Source organism: Dromaius novaehollandiae, chromosome 27, assembly GCF_036370855.1.
Source record: "Dromaius novaehollandiae isolate bDroNov1 chromosome 27, bDroNov1.hap1, whole genome shotgun sequence".
Classification (NCBI taxonomy): Eukaryota; Metazoa; Chordata; class Aves; order Casuariiformes; family Dromaiidae; genus Dromaius; species Dromaius novaehollandiae.
In genome coordinates, this window is record NC_088124.1 from 1,646,965 (window position 1) to 1,663,663 (window position 16,699).

The 16,699-nt window shown below is 51.6% G+C and overlaps 1 protein-coding gene across 1 annotated transcript; it reads left to right on the forward strand.

Moving 5' to 3' along the window:
- Positions 1-520: 520 nt before the first annotated feature.
- On the forward strand, positions 521-8,127 carry TNNI1 (troponin I1, slow skeletal type). The gene is made up of 8 exons (XM_026101233.2): positions 521-548; positions 3,248-3,278; positions 4,147-4,188; positions 4,546-4,677; positions 4,765-4,854; positions 5,343-5,519; positions 7,126-7,236; positions 7,615-8,127. Exons 4-7 carry the CDS (start codon positions 4,552-4,554, stop codon positions 7,231-7,233), a joined length of 501 nt encoding a protein of 166 aa, XP_025957018.1. The 5' UTR covers positions 521-548; positions 3,248-3,278; positions 4,147-4,188; positions 4,546-4,551; the 3' UTR covers positions 7,234-7,236; positions 7,615-8,127.
- Positions 8,128-16,699: the final 8,572 nt, after the last annotated feature.

Sequence of the window (16,699 nt, forward strand, 5' to 3'; positions counted from 1 at the left end):
CGGCTCGGGGCCTTCTCAGTATCAACATATGCATGCTTGTGTGGGAGAAGAGCACAGCAGATGTACTGGGAAGAATCCACCTGTGCTGCATGGACGCTGCCTTGCTGACGGGCTGGCACCATGGTCAGCCTGACAAGTGCGTGCATGCACATGCAACGTACGTGTGAGCAGTGAGTGCATCAAGCAGCAAACGCCAGCAAAGCTGGGGTAATTCATTTGCACACAGCACGGGACAGGAATTCACCAACGCGTGTGAGGCGCTTGAGGATGTATCCAGAGCTAACGTTGCACATGGGTGCATAATGCGCGTGTGCAATGTGCACTTGTCGCTCCATGTTTGAGATAGTGCCCCAGGTGTAGGCAGAGTGTTGGGGGGGTGTTCACAATCGCAGCAAGCATGTATGCAGAGTAGGGGTATGCGCCTGGGCTATTTTTACTGACCACTTGCAGGCAGGCTGCGATTTAATACTCTGCCTCCTTCGCCAAGCCCCGGCAGTGTGCGGCTCTCCGGACATCAGGCATCACCTCCCCTCCTGCCCGGCCCAGAGGTAAGGAACTGCCCCAGGCCCAGAGTGTGTCCCCCCCCCCCCCCCCCGTCCCCCCCCCGTGTGACTCCTGGGTCTGCTAATGAGGGTTGGGTGAGGCCTGAGCATGCTCTTGTGGAGCAGGTGACACAGATGCTAGCGTGAGACCGACAGTATTTGCATGTTGAGGCACTGCAGAGAGATGCCCCCGGCTTATGATTTTTTCCCCGAGTTTCTCTTCCTCCCTCAGAGTAAGACAGAGAGCTAGCTCTTAGGCCTGGCAGAGGATCCCCTATGAAATTTGCTGGCTGTCACCATTTTCTCCACTCTTGGAGAAAGGATTGGTGAGACTGCAATGGAGAGAAATACTTTCTAAAACACCAGCATGGCTCTGGAGCTGAGATTTTGTTGGTTTTCCATGCAGTTCCTAAAAACTGGTAAATAGGAGTATTCTGGGGAGCATTTGCCCTTGCATCCTGGCTGGTGTCTGACTCCTCACTATCACTCCCGTGCTCTTCCTCTGAGAGCAGGACCAGGGATGTGCAGCGTGGGGCTACGAGCAGTGTGTGTGGCATCGTGTTTGCATGTTCATGGCATGTCTCCAGCCAGCTGGGATGGGGGAGGTTGTCAGAACTGACTGCATTAGGGATTAGTTCTTAAGATTTCTGTGATTTGATAGTTTCTGAAGCTTTTTAAGCTTTTCATGACTGGGGGCTTACAAGCACAGTTCAGAATTAATATCTCCAAATCCTCTTGTCAGAGAGGCAGAGTCTCTCTCAGGTGCTCCAGATCCAGCTGGAGCCCTGAAGTCCCTGGGTAAAACCCTGCAAGGATGCAAGATTGCAGGACAGGTCTTACCAGCAAAGCTGAGACTCAGCTGCCCTCTGGGAAACCGATTTAGAAAAATCTGGCCCAAAAAGTTGATTGACATTGGCAGAGGCAGCCACCCCAAGGTCCAGTATGGGTCCCACCTTCTAGGGACCCTGGGTGTTTCCCCCACGGGGCAGAGGGAGGTGCTCAGAGGCTTTGCCCAACCCTTGCTCGCCTGCTGAGAGCCAGATGCTTTTCTGCCTTGCCTGGAATAAATCAGGAGAAGGCAGCCGGGACCCAACACCCTCAATATGCTGCTGTCCGCCAAGAGGAGCTGGCTTCCCTGCATGTCCTCCAGGTGGTTTGCTGTATCACCAAAAAACTCTAGAAAGGCATGGAATTGGTGGCTCTGGTTACATCTGACTGATGTGGTTTTTGATAAAAAAAACATGCTTCTTGGGGTTATTCAGTGCTGAGCAATCTGGCAGACTCTAGGAAAGATGATTCCTCCTGGGCTACTTCCCAAAATGGCATTTTCCTCCAAACTACCTACAGTCCTTTAGGACACAATTGTGGAGAGGGAACTGAGGAAGGGAGAGGGACAAGAAGACAGAGCTGGGGACTGGGACGTGAACTTGTGACACTCTGAGATTTGTTCAGTACAGACTCCATGCAAGCCTGGGAAGAGAACTATCTGATACCAGAATTTTCCCTTTTTTTCAGCAGAAATTTTTGGGGTTTAACATGATTTTCATGGGGACGCAAAGAGGTTGGAGCAAAAATCTCAGACAGTTTGGCCATTTCAATTCAGAGTAAAAGGATTAGATCCACCACTGAAAAAGAATGCTATTTGTTTTGGAAATATTTGTTGTTCCTGATTGGAAAGAGGAAAACAATAAATTGATTGGCATTTTCCCACAGACTTTTCTATGGCTCAGATTTATGTGGTGCCCTGGCTTCTTGGCAAGAATGGGAAGCATTAGGGGCAGCACAGGAGGAAGTTAGCAGAGGCAGTACGTTTTTAAGCAGCTGCCAGGGAATAGGATTACGAAGTGAATGTAAAATATGAAATCATGAGTATTTCACCAGCAACATGAACCCTAATGGAACATGTTCAGCCAGTTTGCTGCAATTTGTGACCGTTGCCCCTTGCTATATTGTCTGTCACTCCTCGGACGTGTTTGGCTCTAACATTTTTGCAACTGCACGAGGAGCTGCAGGACACTATTGCATCCCCTCTGGCCTCCTCTTGGACAGGCTAAACCAGCCCAGTTCCTCCAGCTGATGGAGCGTGGGGAGCCTCGGGATGCTGCATCTCTCATCAGCTTTCCAGCCTCTCTCGCCTCCAGCCATTTGCCCGGAGCTGGAGTGGGTGATGTAGCCAGCAGCGGTGGCAGAGCAACTCAGATATTTGGGAAGAACCCTGAGGAGCAGGAGAGTGGTTTCCTCCTGACCGAGTGCCGCAGGGCTGGCTGCAAACAGGCTGCAGCTTGTTTGAAACATGATTTCCGTGGAGCTGCGCAGTTTGTCCTTGTGTTTCACATCCGGATGGCAAAGCCGGCTGTGGAGTCGCTTCTCTCCGCCAACAGCACGGGGCAGCACCAGACCTCAGAAGTGCCACATAGTCACAGCTGAACATGCTATGGCCCGTCCTCTGCAGGCAGAGAAGTGGCAGAAACGGAAGGCAGGAAAGGCAGCTCCATCTCCAGGTCCTGCCTTTCCAGGCGCTTCTTTCCCTTCTGTCTCAAGCAACATCTTGCCTAGCTGCAAGAGGGAGTTATCCAAACGGTGCATTTAGGCCATTCCCCCACTAAGCAGCGTGCTTAGATGGCCAGACAGCTTGGCAGAAGGTGCAGTGCTTGGACTGCTTTGGGATTTGCTTCTCCATTTCAGCTTCTTTCCCTTCTCCGCAGGTGAACAGCGTGACGCCACAATGCCTGAGCCGTAAGTAGCACGTGTTCCCCTTGGCTTCAGCTGAATTCCTCCCCTGGCCACGGGGCTGCTTGTGCCGGCAGAGTTTGGTCATTCTTTAGGGTGTTTGGCTTGAAGAATGGTCCATGCTCAAGACCCTTGTGCTGTTCCCGTTGTAAAAAATGTCTTTCTTTAAACAAAAACAGTTAGTCTTTTGAATGTCCTGATTCAAATCTTGGAGCTTTCCTAGATCAGAGTCTGATATAGGCCATCCCCAAACGGACAGTGCCGCTCTCTTTGCTGTGAGGCTCTTCTTTATAGCATGTTGTATCATACAGCATATTCCTAGCTGTGAACAGCAGGGAAAAACCACCCTGCAAAGCTTTCATCAAGCAATGTCACAGAGGTGTCTAAACCCTGGAAACCTGAAAAGGATCAAAGCAGCCTGCAAACTGAATGGGGAATGCATGAATGAGAGTGTTGTGACCAAAATGTAGGTACCCAGCTGGGGCTTGCAAGGTGGCATAAAGACAGCTTGTGTGCAGCATTTGAGTGGCATTTTGACGTTCTGAAAGGTGGATCGCAACTTCTGCTGCATTTCAGGAGAGCACCTGTATCTCAGCCTGGCTGCAGACCTGGCTCACTTACAGGTTGCAACTATTGTATACAGAAATAGGAAACCAGCTGTAATCATGCCAAATACTTTTCTTGACATTCACTCTCTTCTTGATTCCTATCCACTCATGCCCTATTCTGTTTTTGTCTTCCTTATTGCTCGTTCCTGAATGAATGCCTCCCTGCAGGGAGGTAAGTGCCTTTCCTTTCCTGAGTGATCTAGATGTTACTCTACATTTGCTGCAAGTTTGTTTTCAAAGATTCTTTTTGTCCCCTTTTCCCCTAGAGAAAGCCCAAGATCACAGCCTCACGCAAACTCTTGTTGAAGGTGAGTCCAAAGGTTTGGAAATTCCCTAGGGTTTGTTGTGGCTTAGGGAAGTCATTTAATGCAACAACAGAGCAAACCAACGCAAAGAAAGTGTCCACGTCAGCATCCATCACGAGCACCACCACCACAGTGTTATCTCTGGCCCTGTTTTCCCTGCCTCCACTGTCACCACACAAAGGGTGTAGGGATTTTTCCGTGTGTGTTGCAGCTTCACAATGATTTGTGGAGGATAACCAGAGCAAGGGGGGTTGGTAAGGAGCTGGGGCTCTCTCCCATCCTGCAGACCTTGTGCAGGGTGGCTCGGGGGTAACCGAGGAGCCTGTCCATTCAGGCCTCTATTCTCTGCTTGTTCCCTAGAGCTTGATGCTGGCAAAGGCGAAGGAAGAGTGGGAACAGGAGCTCATCGACAAACAGTCAGAGAAGGAAAGATACCTGTCTGAGCGGGTCACACCACTGTACACCAGCGGGCTTTCCTTGAGCCAGCTCCAGGTATTTCTCTGCTCTGAGGGTGAAGTCAGCCCCCTGGGAGCACTAGGGGCCATCGCTTACTGCTCTCTTGTTGTGCTTGACCCCCAGGACCTCTGCAGGGAGCTGCATGCGAAAGTTGAAATTGTGGATGAAGAGAGATATGACATTGAAGCAAAATGCAACCATAACACCCGGGAGGTAGGAGCAGGAGGGGCTGTTTGTGTGTATGTTAATTCCCTCCTGGATGGTGACTTGGGCCTTGATGGGGGTCTTTCATGGACTGGACTGAGCCTGGGTGTGGGATATGTACCAGGCTTATCTCAGAGTTGGTATTTGCTCTGCAAGAGCAGACGCACGTCCCTCAGCACAGGAATCATCCCTGCCTCGGAGAGTTCGGTGTCACCTGGGTCTACAGGCAACCTCCTTGCTCTCCTGGTCATCCCGTGAGGGTCTGAGAGGTCTTCCATGTGGCAAGGCCACCATCCAAGCGGGCTGGGACAAAGCCATCACTGCAGGTCTGGGCTCAGGTGGACAATTCCTCAGTGAAGGTGGTCCCACCCGCTGCGGGAGGGGCTGGGACCTGTCTGAGGGTAGGAAAAGGCAGAGACTCCTGCTTCACACAGGGGCATTCTGTGCAAAGCAGACACACAACGACTCCCACTCCACCTTGTTTCCTCAACCTGCAGATTAAAGACCTGAAACTGAAAGTGCTTGACCTCCGGGGAAAATTCAAGCGACCTCCTCTGCGGCGAGTCCGTGTCTCTGCCGATGCCATGTTGAGAGCTCTGCTGGGCTCCAAGCACAAGGTTTCCATGGATCTGAGAGCCAACCTGAAGTCTGTCAAGAAGGAGGACACAGAGAAGGTGGGTATCTCTTCCAGAGGCTGGAGGTGGAGAGACCTCCTAGGGCTGCACCCGTCCTTCTCCAGCATCCCTGTGAAGCATGCTCAACGCTTGTAAGCCCTGTGCCTCAGAAACTGCAAGGGGTGTAGTCTTGGTGAGGCATTGCCCATTGCAGGACGTTGCAGGGACACGAGGGAGCTGCTTGGCTGGGCCGGGTAACTGGTGGATGATGAGAGCTGGGAATCAGGGCTGTGTCCGTGATGATCTTCCCTCCCAGAGCCTAGGGGTACTTTCAGCTGAAGCAAAGTGGCACAGACCCCTTGACATGTTTGTCGAGCTGCACTTTCTGAGTTTGGTCTTCAGTCTTCCTGAGGATAAGGAGAGCTCCTGTTCGGTACAATCACACCCAGAAAACACCCAGGAAACTCCCAGGCACAGATTAGATAAAACAATGCAAGCCCAGCAAGCATGCCCAGCCTGACACAAGCAGCACCGTTCACACTGACTTTGCAGAAATGGGAGAGGGAAAAATCTCCCTCAATACCAGATGGGTAGTGCCATGTCCAAGCCTGCGCACGGTGTGCAGGCAGGTGTAGAGGCAGGTGACCCCCCATGAGGACACAGGCAATGTCAACTGCTCCTTCTGCACCAGATCTGCCTACAAGGATTTACTCTTCTTTCAGATCAGAAATCATGGTTTGAAAAAGCCCAGGCAGGAACATCCCAACTGCAAGAGCACTGTCAAGGGGAAGAAGTCCCAATACTGGATTTTGACATTCTTGTTATGACTCATAGATTTAATTCCATCATGTGTTAAACAGCAATGAGATACAGCTCCTGTGATACAGACAATGTCAGATGCAGTCCATGATGTTGCTTTTCAGATTAGGCCATCCTGACAGCATCGCAGGAGACTGCTTTGACCTTCCCAAAGAGAACATGGGGGATTTTGCTCTATGCTGCATTCAGGAATTGCAATTTTTTGCTCTGATTTGGAACAGCAGCAGGTTATGAGATGTCAAGATTCTGCCCAGAAGGGTTCTGCTGCTTTCCCAGTGCCTCTCCTCACCAGGCACTGTGTTTTAACCCCAGGTTCCAGCTCAGCAGATTGGATAAGAATCTCATTTTTCAATTTTTTTCCTTTTTTTTCACTGTTGCTAGTAGGGCACATTTTTAGTCCTTTGGATTGAAAAAAATTATTTACAGGCCTCAGTGCCAGGTATTGAATGGATCTGATTTTATTTCAGCTCTCATGAGATGATTTTGAGGTATGGCTTGTATTCTATGAATGCTTGTGGGTTGGCAAAGCAGACAGCTGGGCGTGCTCCCAGAGCAGCCATCACCTGCCCCTTCTGTTCTGGAAGTAGCCTCCCAGCTCTCACTGCAATCCCAGTCCTCTCCAAAAGCTCAGAGAAGGTGGAGATGGGTTTTATGCGGGCTGAGACCTCTCTTCAGAAAGTGTATTTGCTTGCCTTTGCCCCAGTATGCTGCTATAAATCTGGAGTAGTTCCCACATGATGCCTTCCCCGTGCTGCCTTTGCACCGGGGCGCATGGGTGGGAAGGCGCAGGGCTGCCAGCCGGTCCATCGCAGAGCCCCGGCAGCCCCGGCCCCGTCTCTCCCTGCAGGAGCGCCCCGTGGAAGTGGGCGACTGGCGCAAGAACGTGGAAGCCATGTCGGGTATGGAGGGCCGAAAGAAGATGTTCGATGCTGCCAAGTCCCCTACGGGCCAGTGAGGGGTAAGGCAACTGGTCCACCTTCCCCTGCCATGCCCCACGCTCCTCGTGACACCCCTGAGTGGTGCTTGCAGCTGGGAGAACGCAGAAAAGGCACCCGCTCCTGGCCCCAAGGTTTCCCCACCTGGCTTCCTAGCCTGTCTCTCTCCCAGCACATGGGACTGGTCTCAGGCCCACATGTCCCCAAAGTGGAGCCCCTGTCAACAATCATCCCCCTCACCCAGCCCATCCTCCCTGGCTTTCTGGGGTCTGTGCAGACTGTCTCCACAGTCATCCTGCACAGCACAGGCATTGCTGGCATCAGCTTTGGGCCTGCAGCATGGCTGCTTCAAGCCAAACTCCTCTTTCGCCCCATTGCTCTGCTCTGTTTCTTTCCTGCAGGAGCGTCAGGCCGGGAAGAAGAGCCTCCCCAGTCCTGCTGTCTGCCTCCCTTCCCCTTGCTGTCCTTCCTTGCTCCTTATGCCCGCACCCTGAATTCACCACCGAGTTAAAGCGTGTGGACGACTGCTTGGGAAGGAGATCTGAGCCTCTTCCTTTTCATCAACCCTGGCCTACGGTTGTGTGCAGGTCTTACCTTACTCGTGCAATCGGCCCTGCTCCGGGATGGCCCTGGCACAATGGCTCTCAGGTGCCACAGGTGTCACCAGCATGGCCAAGGGGCTGCTGGTGCTCCTCTGTCAGCTGGCACAACACAGGGCCAGTCTTCTCATGGGCGGCTTCCGCGTGTCTGTGCTGGGCATCCAGCTCCAAGGGGCTGCTCGCCATCCCCCTCCTCCCTCCGCTGCAGAGAGGCCCAGGAGACGGCTGCTGCTCTTCCCACTCCCCCATCCTCCGACGTGTGCAGCCTGAGGTGTTCCCACGCAATTGTACATGTATTAAAGGACAGTCTCCCGGGCAGGGCGTGCCGTGTGCTCTTCACTGAGGCGATGCGGGAGCATTGGCCAGGGCTGGGAGCATGCAATGCCAGTCCACAGCCCTGGTGGGGAAGACGCATCAGTCCCTTCCTTCCACCCCGTGATGTCCCCATGCTGGAGGCCAGACCAGCAGTGCTCCCTGGCATCTGACTTTCATTGGGCTCTTTTTTCCAAGCCCACAGCTCCCAGCAAGGCTGCAACCGCCCTATTCCTGTTGCCCCACCAGCTCCGTTGAGACCCCCAGCCCAATGCACGGCCACCCTCTCCCTTCCCATGCACCACAGCACGTACCGGGCTCTGAAAATTCACCGACCTCCCAAGCACAGTCAGTGTGGCTTGGGTATCCTTAGCGTGGAGACAGCTGTCTGCAGGCTTCCCCCACCCTGCCTTATTCTCTGGTTTTGGAAATGCCTTGAGAGCTTGCTCACCCAGAGGGTCCCTCCCTGTGCACTGCTGCACTGACTCTCCTGCCAGCCCTGTCTCAAGCACCAGCACTGTGTGCAGAGGTGCAGCCTGGTTTCAGGACTGAACTATCCAAGCTGTTTCAGGAGACCGTGAGCTGAACCCACCTTTCAGACCAAACAGCTCATGATTCGTCACTAGCCCTATGATTTCCTAATCACAAGCCTACAACCAGGGAGGGAACCTGTGTGCAACCAGGCCAGGAACGCACTGTCCCATCCCAGGAGCAGCCATAGGAGGAGGAGAGGTGAGAACTGGTGTGAATTTAGACTGAATAGGGGCTTCTGCCTGGTTGCACCGTGAGAGACGCTGAGTGGGAACAGGCTCCGTCCCCACTGGGGGCTCTTGGTGTGCTGTAGCAGTGCCTGTCTGTGTCCCCAAGGTCTTCAGAGCAGTAGCAGCATGCACGGTTTCAAACCTGGGCCACACCTTAGGTGTTTTGCAGCACACCCCATCCCTATTTAGTGCAGCTTGTAAAGTATACAGGGCACTGTGAACTTGGAGCAAAGAGCAGGTCTCCAAACAGGCACCAGGACTGGAAAAAAACCAGCATCGAAAGGTGCGTGATTTCCAACACATCTTGATCTTCTGGGGATCCAGAAGATCTTTCTGGGGAAAGCACTGCATTTTCCTATGGACAGAGGAATGTGTCACTGCTCAGCTGGCTCTTTTGGGACCTCCTGCAGCAGACTCAGGTTAGCACGGTAGCCAGGCAGTGCAACTGAGGGAGAGCCAGGCCAGAGAAGTGGTTTCGGGTGTGCACTCCAAAACAGGAGGAACAGCTGTATCGCTCTGGGCATCCCACACTTTCCTTTGCTCCGTTCAGGGATAATGAACCGAACCCCTGGGGGCTCTGCTGGAGTGAGGGCAAGTGGCAACTGATGAGAACACTTTATTGCTAGCATGAATCTTAGGACTCTGGGTACTGCAACACCCAGCAGCTCCTTGACAGTGAATTTGAGACCTGATATGAGAATCATGCCCAGATCTACCTGTAGGGTTAAATCAGAGGTGGTTGTTAGCTGGAAAATCCACATTCACTCTCCTCCCTTAGTAAACACAGAGGCTCGGCCTCCCCATTTCCACCTGACACGAACTCCTCTCCTTCCATCCCCATGAGCATCCTGCTAGCTTGGAGGCAGGACCACCCTCTGCACGACCACAGCAATTGCACGAGGCACAAGGGCTTTTCAACATGCTTTTTCCTTCCCAAGCTTAATTCTAGAGAGCAGCCGCAGCCTAACATGGTGTCAGGGCATGCTGCCCTTGCTGCAGGCAGCATGCAACCGCTTGTCCTCACCCTAGACATTTCAGGACACGTAGTCGGTGAGCGCAGCCCTTGTAAGCAAGGTGCAGGCTGACCTCCCAGGCGATTCTGCTCTCAGAGGCGGTCAGAGATTATAACCCCGCATCAAACAGCTGCTTTGGAAACGCACGGGCCGCGGAGCGCTCCATGGAGCAAGCGCTGCGGTTGGGATCCTGAGAACTGCAGTGCAGGGTCGGGAGCAAGAGCTGCCGCCATGGACCGACCTGCCCCGTGTCTTCAGGCGAAGGGTTTCGGATACAGTTTCACCCCTCCAAACTTGCTGTTCCAGTGGAATCCACACCAAAGCAGAGTCCTGAAATCTCACCGCGTGCTGTATCCCCAGAGGGAACTCACACACTCTGCAGCGACTCTGGCACAGGAAGAAAGGTGTGGAGGGAGAGGTAATATCTTTTACTTGACCAACTGGTATATCTGGAAAATGCAGAGAGGTTTCATGGAAACAAAGCCTTCTTCAGATCAGAAACTAGCAGAAAACGGCAAGCCAAGTACAGATCGAGAACAATTGCTCTGAGCTTAGTTTAATTATGTTAATTTGGCAGCTTGAAAGAAAAGGGTGGCTGGCATTTGCGGAGCAGGGAGGGATGGCAGTGAGATGAAAGGCCATACAGCTGACGGCCGCTGTGGGACAAGGTCCTGGTTACACCCCTCACCCAGCCTGTACCTGTGCCCAGCTCATGGTCAGACTCTGGATCCTGCACATCACTGTGCACCAAAATAGCCAAAACTACCACAGAGCAAAACCCACAGGCCTCACCGGCACGTCTCTGCAGCCACCGTCAGAGAGACAGCAAGGATACACTCAGCTGGGTCCCCAGAGCCCCACCGCACTTATCTTAGGATATAGCTGACTTTATACAGCTGCCTTGTGTTTTAGATTAAGGAGAGGGGGGAAAAAAAACCCTCTTTGCTCTGTAAGTTTATCTATTTTTTCAAATATGTCAGCTGGCATACGATGTTCCCCACTCACCTTGTCCTGCTTTTATTATTGGCGGGTCAAAAGCACATTGATCAGTCACGGGAACACACAGTCCAATGAATTTCAGCTCTATTAGAAACACAGAAAAATCTCAGTTCTACACAAGGGTGAAGTCTCCAGGGGAATGTGCAGCAGTCCGCTTTGAGTGCTGTGCACTTCTGCTTGGAGAAGGGGCTCGGAGCCAAGACTTCTCCTCCTACTCTGCTCTGGAGCTGTTCTTGTGGCTCTGGGCCAGCTGGGAGCCCAGCTTTCCCCATTGGTATGGGGAAGCAAGTCAAGCTGTCGTGCTTTTCATCCCATGATGCACTTTGCTTTAACTGCACCAGGCCATCTTTGATTTCTGCAAGCAACCCCACTTTTGATTCCCTTCCAGAAAGCACTGCCAGCTCTCAATTTCTTTTCTCTGAAGTAGAAGGGAACCTTCTTATGGCCCCTTTTTACTTAAATACAGTCAAAATGTGGGGACTTGCAAGGTCCTAGCCCTAGAAAAAGAAGATGATGCTGAAGCAGTCTCTAGTTGATTGTATTTATTTCCAAAAGAAGTCTATTAAGTCATCTTCCAGGTTGCTCCATGGAACATTTGACCCAACAGCTCTCTTCCTCTTTGACTTTCATCAAGTTCAGTGACAAGTGTAGCTCTTGCTTGAATCCTGGCTTCCTCAGCTCAATAGTCAACGTTTCAGTTGTTCTAAACATCCCTGAGCCTATTCCTTAAGCTTTTTAGTGAGTCTGTTTAACAAGCCCTGTGAGGAGGGCCATTGCAACTTTCAGCAGTCAAGACCCCTCAAAGCAAACCAAAGCACTGCAAGCTTGAAGTTGCAGCAAATATTTAATTGTGACAATAGAAAAAAATCCATTTAATCAACAAAATAATTTTCCACCGAAAAGGTTTCGCTGTCAAAACTGCAGCTGTGTGTTAGCAATGAGGGAGATGGCAAAGGCCTTGGCCTGACACAGCCTTTCAAAAACATCACTCCTAGTTGTTTGTAAAATGGTCCATTCCTTTTCCAGGATGCTCCATGACCTCCTTGCTAATCAGTCAGTGCCTAGAGACATTTGCACCATGCCCAAATATTTGTCTGAGCGTATTTGCAGCTCAGCTGGTGGCTGGAGCCCACTGCAGTTGCTGGCTGTGGGAGGAGGATTGGCTCCAGTGACGCCAGGGAAGGAAGGGGTGAGTTTATCCCACCGCCTCTGAGGACCACACTCAGCATGTCTGCAGCTCCCTGCTCTTTGCAGGGGTTAATGCCGGGCTACACTCCCCGGAGAGGAAAGTTAAACATTACCTCTGCACGGCCCCCCGCGGCCTCCACGGTGTCTGCGCAGAGCCAGGAGGTGATTAAACCTTGCGGCGGGCTGTCAAGCAGCACAGCACATGGAGCTGCACGGGAGGAAACCCGGCTGGCTGCTGTCTCAGCTGTGCCGGATCCACACTGTCCTAAAAACATGGTCATCCTGGGAGTGATGCCGGCTCTGCGGGCCCTTTCCTTCCCCTGCCGTATAAAGCGGGGTGAAACAGCTTTCCTAACCCCTTTTTCCCCCTGCTAGCCCACCCACATCTTTACTTCCATCCCTCCAGGCTCTGGTCCCTGCAGCCCCCCAAGACCTGCTCTATGTGGGCAGATAACATAAATTCATGCGCTATGAGGGATGTGATCTGCCATACAACTACTTTCCAGCTGGAAATACAGGCTACACTTAGTCTAGCTGTGTAACAGGTGACCTGAAGAATTTTCACTGAAACCATTTTTCACTGTTTTCCATGCTTCTCTGTCATAAGACAAATGAGACATAAGACAAGACCTTGGGGCATCACAGGGGATGACATCTCATCCAGTCTGCAGAGGAAAATGGGAATCTGAAGGACACTGGCATCCATGGGGTGCTGGGGTGATATATTTGAAACAGGGTATTCAAGGGTTTGTCTAAAGTATTCAATTATGTTTAGTTTTAACCTTTGAAATGAAATTAACAATGGTAGAGAAAAAAAATGCCTTGCTAGTTAGGTGCAAGGCAGTTTGGACAATGATTATTCCCTTCCTATAGAAAACCTTAGTTTGTGGTTTGGTTTCGTTTCTGAAGCAAACACGCACTAATCACACACACTTTCCCACCTGGCTTTCTTTGCACAGGGAGATGCATCTCTGTGTTATCAGTTCCAGTGCATCTCGCACATCTGTCCAAAAGCTGAAGGAATTTTAGCCTGGAAATAACAGGCCTGGACCCTCCCAGCACCTGCAAACTGCCACTTTGGGGAGGCAGGGAGACCTCCATGTGCGTGGCAGAGGGACGCTTTTTTAAGCTCCTAGACCCATGTGAGCCATTGCACTGCAGCAGTGACAGGATTGCAGCTCTGAGCAAGGGCGAAAAGCCCCTTCTGCTTGATGCCCCACGTCCTTGCCTCCCGGGGAAGTGCAGGCAGTGCTGACTCCCCCAGCCCGTCACTGCAGCAATGCAGGGATGACCCTGCAGAGCTAAAGGAGGAGCAGAGCTGGGCCCAACGCCGGGGGACAGCAAGGGCAAAGAGGGTGGAAGTGTAGGAGTCACCCCCGGGGCCTTGTGCAAGGTTGAGGAATGTCCTAATTACAGTTATGGAAACTGGAAGCTCTCCACTCCCCTGTAGCGAAAGAAACAGGCTCTGCATGGGAATGAGACACAGGACACTGTTCCTAAGGGAAGAAAGCCCAGCCAGTACTGATGTGGCTCCTTAGTGGGTATAAATGGGTGTCTCTCTCCAGCAGAGGTTTTCTGATCTGCATCAGATGATGATCCGGCCTCCCTGAGCTCCTCAGGCAGATGCAGGTCTGCTTGCAAAGCGCTCCTGTGAACCAGCAGGAAAGCTGCCCCTGGGCACAGAGGTACCAGAAGAGAAGTGCAGTTTTACATTACAACCTCGTTTATACACAACAGGTTCCTGCAGCACAACTCCCTCAGCCGAGGATCACATAACTTTCCTCCCCTGATTGTAGATCTAGAACAGCAGATTTGGCAGCCTCATTTTTAAACCAGATCTAGATAAATGATAGACTGTTTTCCCTGAGGTGGCATCCCTGTGGGACCCATGCCTCTGCCTAGTTCCATCACCTCCAGCTTTCTGGAGCTGCCTTATGGTCTGGGCTGGTGAACATCCCTTTGGTGATGAGCTCAGAACAGCCAACAGGGCTTTCATAAAGGGAAGTCCAGTTCACAAAGCTCCTGGAGTTCTCTGAAGGGATCAACGAGCACGTAGATAAGGGTGACCTGGCAGACACAGTCTTTCTGGATTTCCAGAATGCTTTTATAAAAGGCCCTTAGGCAGCCATGGATAATAGGAAAAGCCCAAGGATAGATAAATAATCAGGTAACAGAGAGGAAACAGAGGAAGGAGTAAGTGATCAGTCTTGCATGGTCACCAGGGGAGTTTCACCAGGGGCTATGCTGCACGTCTGCTGCTCAACATGACCCTGAATGACCTGGGAAAGGGGTGATAGTGAGATAACAAAGTCTGCGGATTATCCTTGTTTCTTCAGTGTACAAAGACGAAGGTTGACAGTGAAGACATTCAGAAGGGTCTTGCAGGATTGGGATGTGGGTGACAAAATGGCAGATGAACTTCAGTGGAGTATAAAGTGATACACATGGGGGGAAACCCTTCATGGTTTCACATGTAAAATGCTGGGCTCCAGGGAGGCCATTACCTACTAGGGAGTAATACCTTGGGATTACTGTAAGGTCAACTGCTCCAGGAAAACACGAGCTAACCACTCTGTGGCAACAAAAAAAACCCAAGACCAAATCTTTATCAAATGTGAGGAACCAAGGAAAGGAAGGAAAATCAAAACAAAGAATACCACTATGTCACTGCATGAATCCAGATCTTGCTCACACCTGGAATACTGTATGCTTTCTGGTCTCTTGGAAACCCACTGAGGGTTCTTAAATATATAGGAAACCATGTTCAACTCAAAAGGCCTCTGAGCTGAAAATAAAGACTGGAGGAGTGTGAGGGGCGAATATCATAGATGCTTGTCCTCTTCTTAATCCCGTGCTGTTAAATGACTATCTAGAATTTCTTCTTAATAATAAGAGGAATCACAAAGTGTGAGGTTTTATATTCATTTGCTGTGTAGATCCTAGCTGAGGGTATTCTTTCACTACATTAAGTCTAATCCTTTTTAAAATCCTGTTAAGTCTTTTGCTTCAGTGATATCCTTTCGCAATGAGTTTTGCAAGTGAAGTGCTCCCTGTGCATTAATCAGAAAGGTTTATTGTTTTACAGTTCCTTGCTGATGCTGGACTGCTATAAATAGGTTGTCAGCAACTAGAAGGCATTTACAAGGTTGTTTAAGTAAATTTGTTTCTCTTATATCACAGCTTGCTGGACTTTCTGTGTGTATGAAATCATTTGAAAGACAATTGGTGACCGCAGAAAGGAAGAAAACCAGAGAAGGAGTCTTGCTCAGAGTAGGTGGCTCATTTGACAGGGCTGTCTTTTAGAAATGGGATTTTAGTCAGGAACCTTTGATTAAAATAGCTCATTTGGTTGTTAAGGTCCCAGGCACCCACCTGTGAGCTGGAGGCCTGCAGCATGCATGGCAAATGTAGTAATATAACCAGTCCCTCAGGTCTAGCAGAGCAGGGAACGAGACCTGGGGAGACAGTGGTGGCAGTGGGAGAGCCCAACAGGCATGGTGGAGGGGCAGAGGGACACACCTGCACAGGGAGTGAGGCAGGTCCTGCAAGACCATGCAGCTCCTTTGACCACCATGGCCAGCAAAAAGCTCCTGGGATTGCACCATGACAATTGCTAGTGTTCCGGCATTACCCTTGAGTGCTCCCTGAGCGCCCAAGGTGGACACCGGCTGCAGAGAGGAAAAGGTCGAATGTACAGATGGGAAAGAGGAAGAAGATGGTGGAGGGCTGGATGGATCTCAAAAGAAGCAGGGACTGAATTCACACTCAAGCAGTCTCAGATGCCTTCTTTTGCAGGCCTCCGCTGTGAAAATTGCCCAGCTGGCCCAGGCCCCATCCAGGGCGTGTGATAGCCTCGGGGTCCTGGATGTGCTGCACATCAGGGCCAGCCCACGTCTCTTCAGCAGCCATGCAAAAGGGTTTGCAGGAGGCCTGGAAGTGGTCTAACCCTCAGTTTCTCCAATGTATCTGAGCATGTTGGACTGATCTGAGGGGAGCTGCAGCCACCTAGGCAAATAAGAGGCTCAAACCAGCTGTGCTTTATCTGGGGTACCCCATGAGCCAGTGCCACCACCGCTTTTCTGCTTGCCCTTTGAAAGGAGAGCGCTGCCCTGTGCGAGCGCGGGACGACGGAGCCTCAGCACCCGGCCTAGGGGGAGGGCAGGGGGTGAGGGACTGGGCCAGGCACAGGATGAGCCGGGGCACGCAGTCCCCTCTGGCACAGAGCTTCGGCACTCAAAAATTTGCCCCTCCAGACCCGGCCCCTCAGGACCCGGGTCCTTCCAGGGGAGGCCTTCAGTCACCTACTCTGAGATTTCTGTGTGGTTTTTACAGCAGCAAAAGTCATAACTAAGGGGATGTTGTGGCTGTTAGTCTCGAGAAGGCTGGCCGGTGCACCTTCCCCTCTTCTTTGGAAACAGCTGGATTGCGCCCAGATGGAGGTGTTTTAATGACTGTTTTGGATCCCTGGGAGCCGGTGCTGGATCAGCTCACCGCCTCCTCCCACTCAGCCCAAGGTAATTCACCTCCTCCACGGGGCAGTGTTGGAGGAGTTGTTGACAGGCAGAGAGTGGCTGGTAAAACAGGTTCTCAGCAGGGAGTTGCCTCCGAAACCCT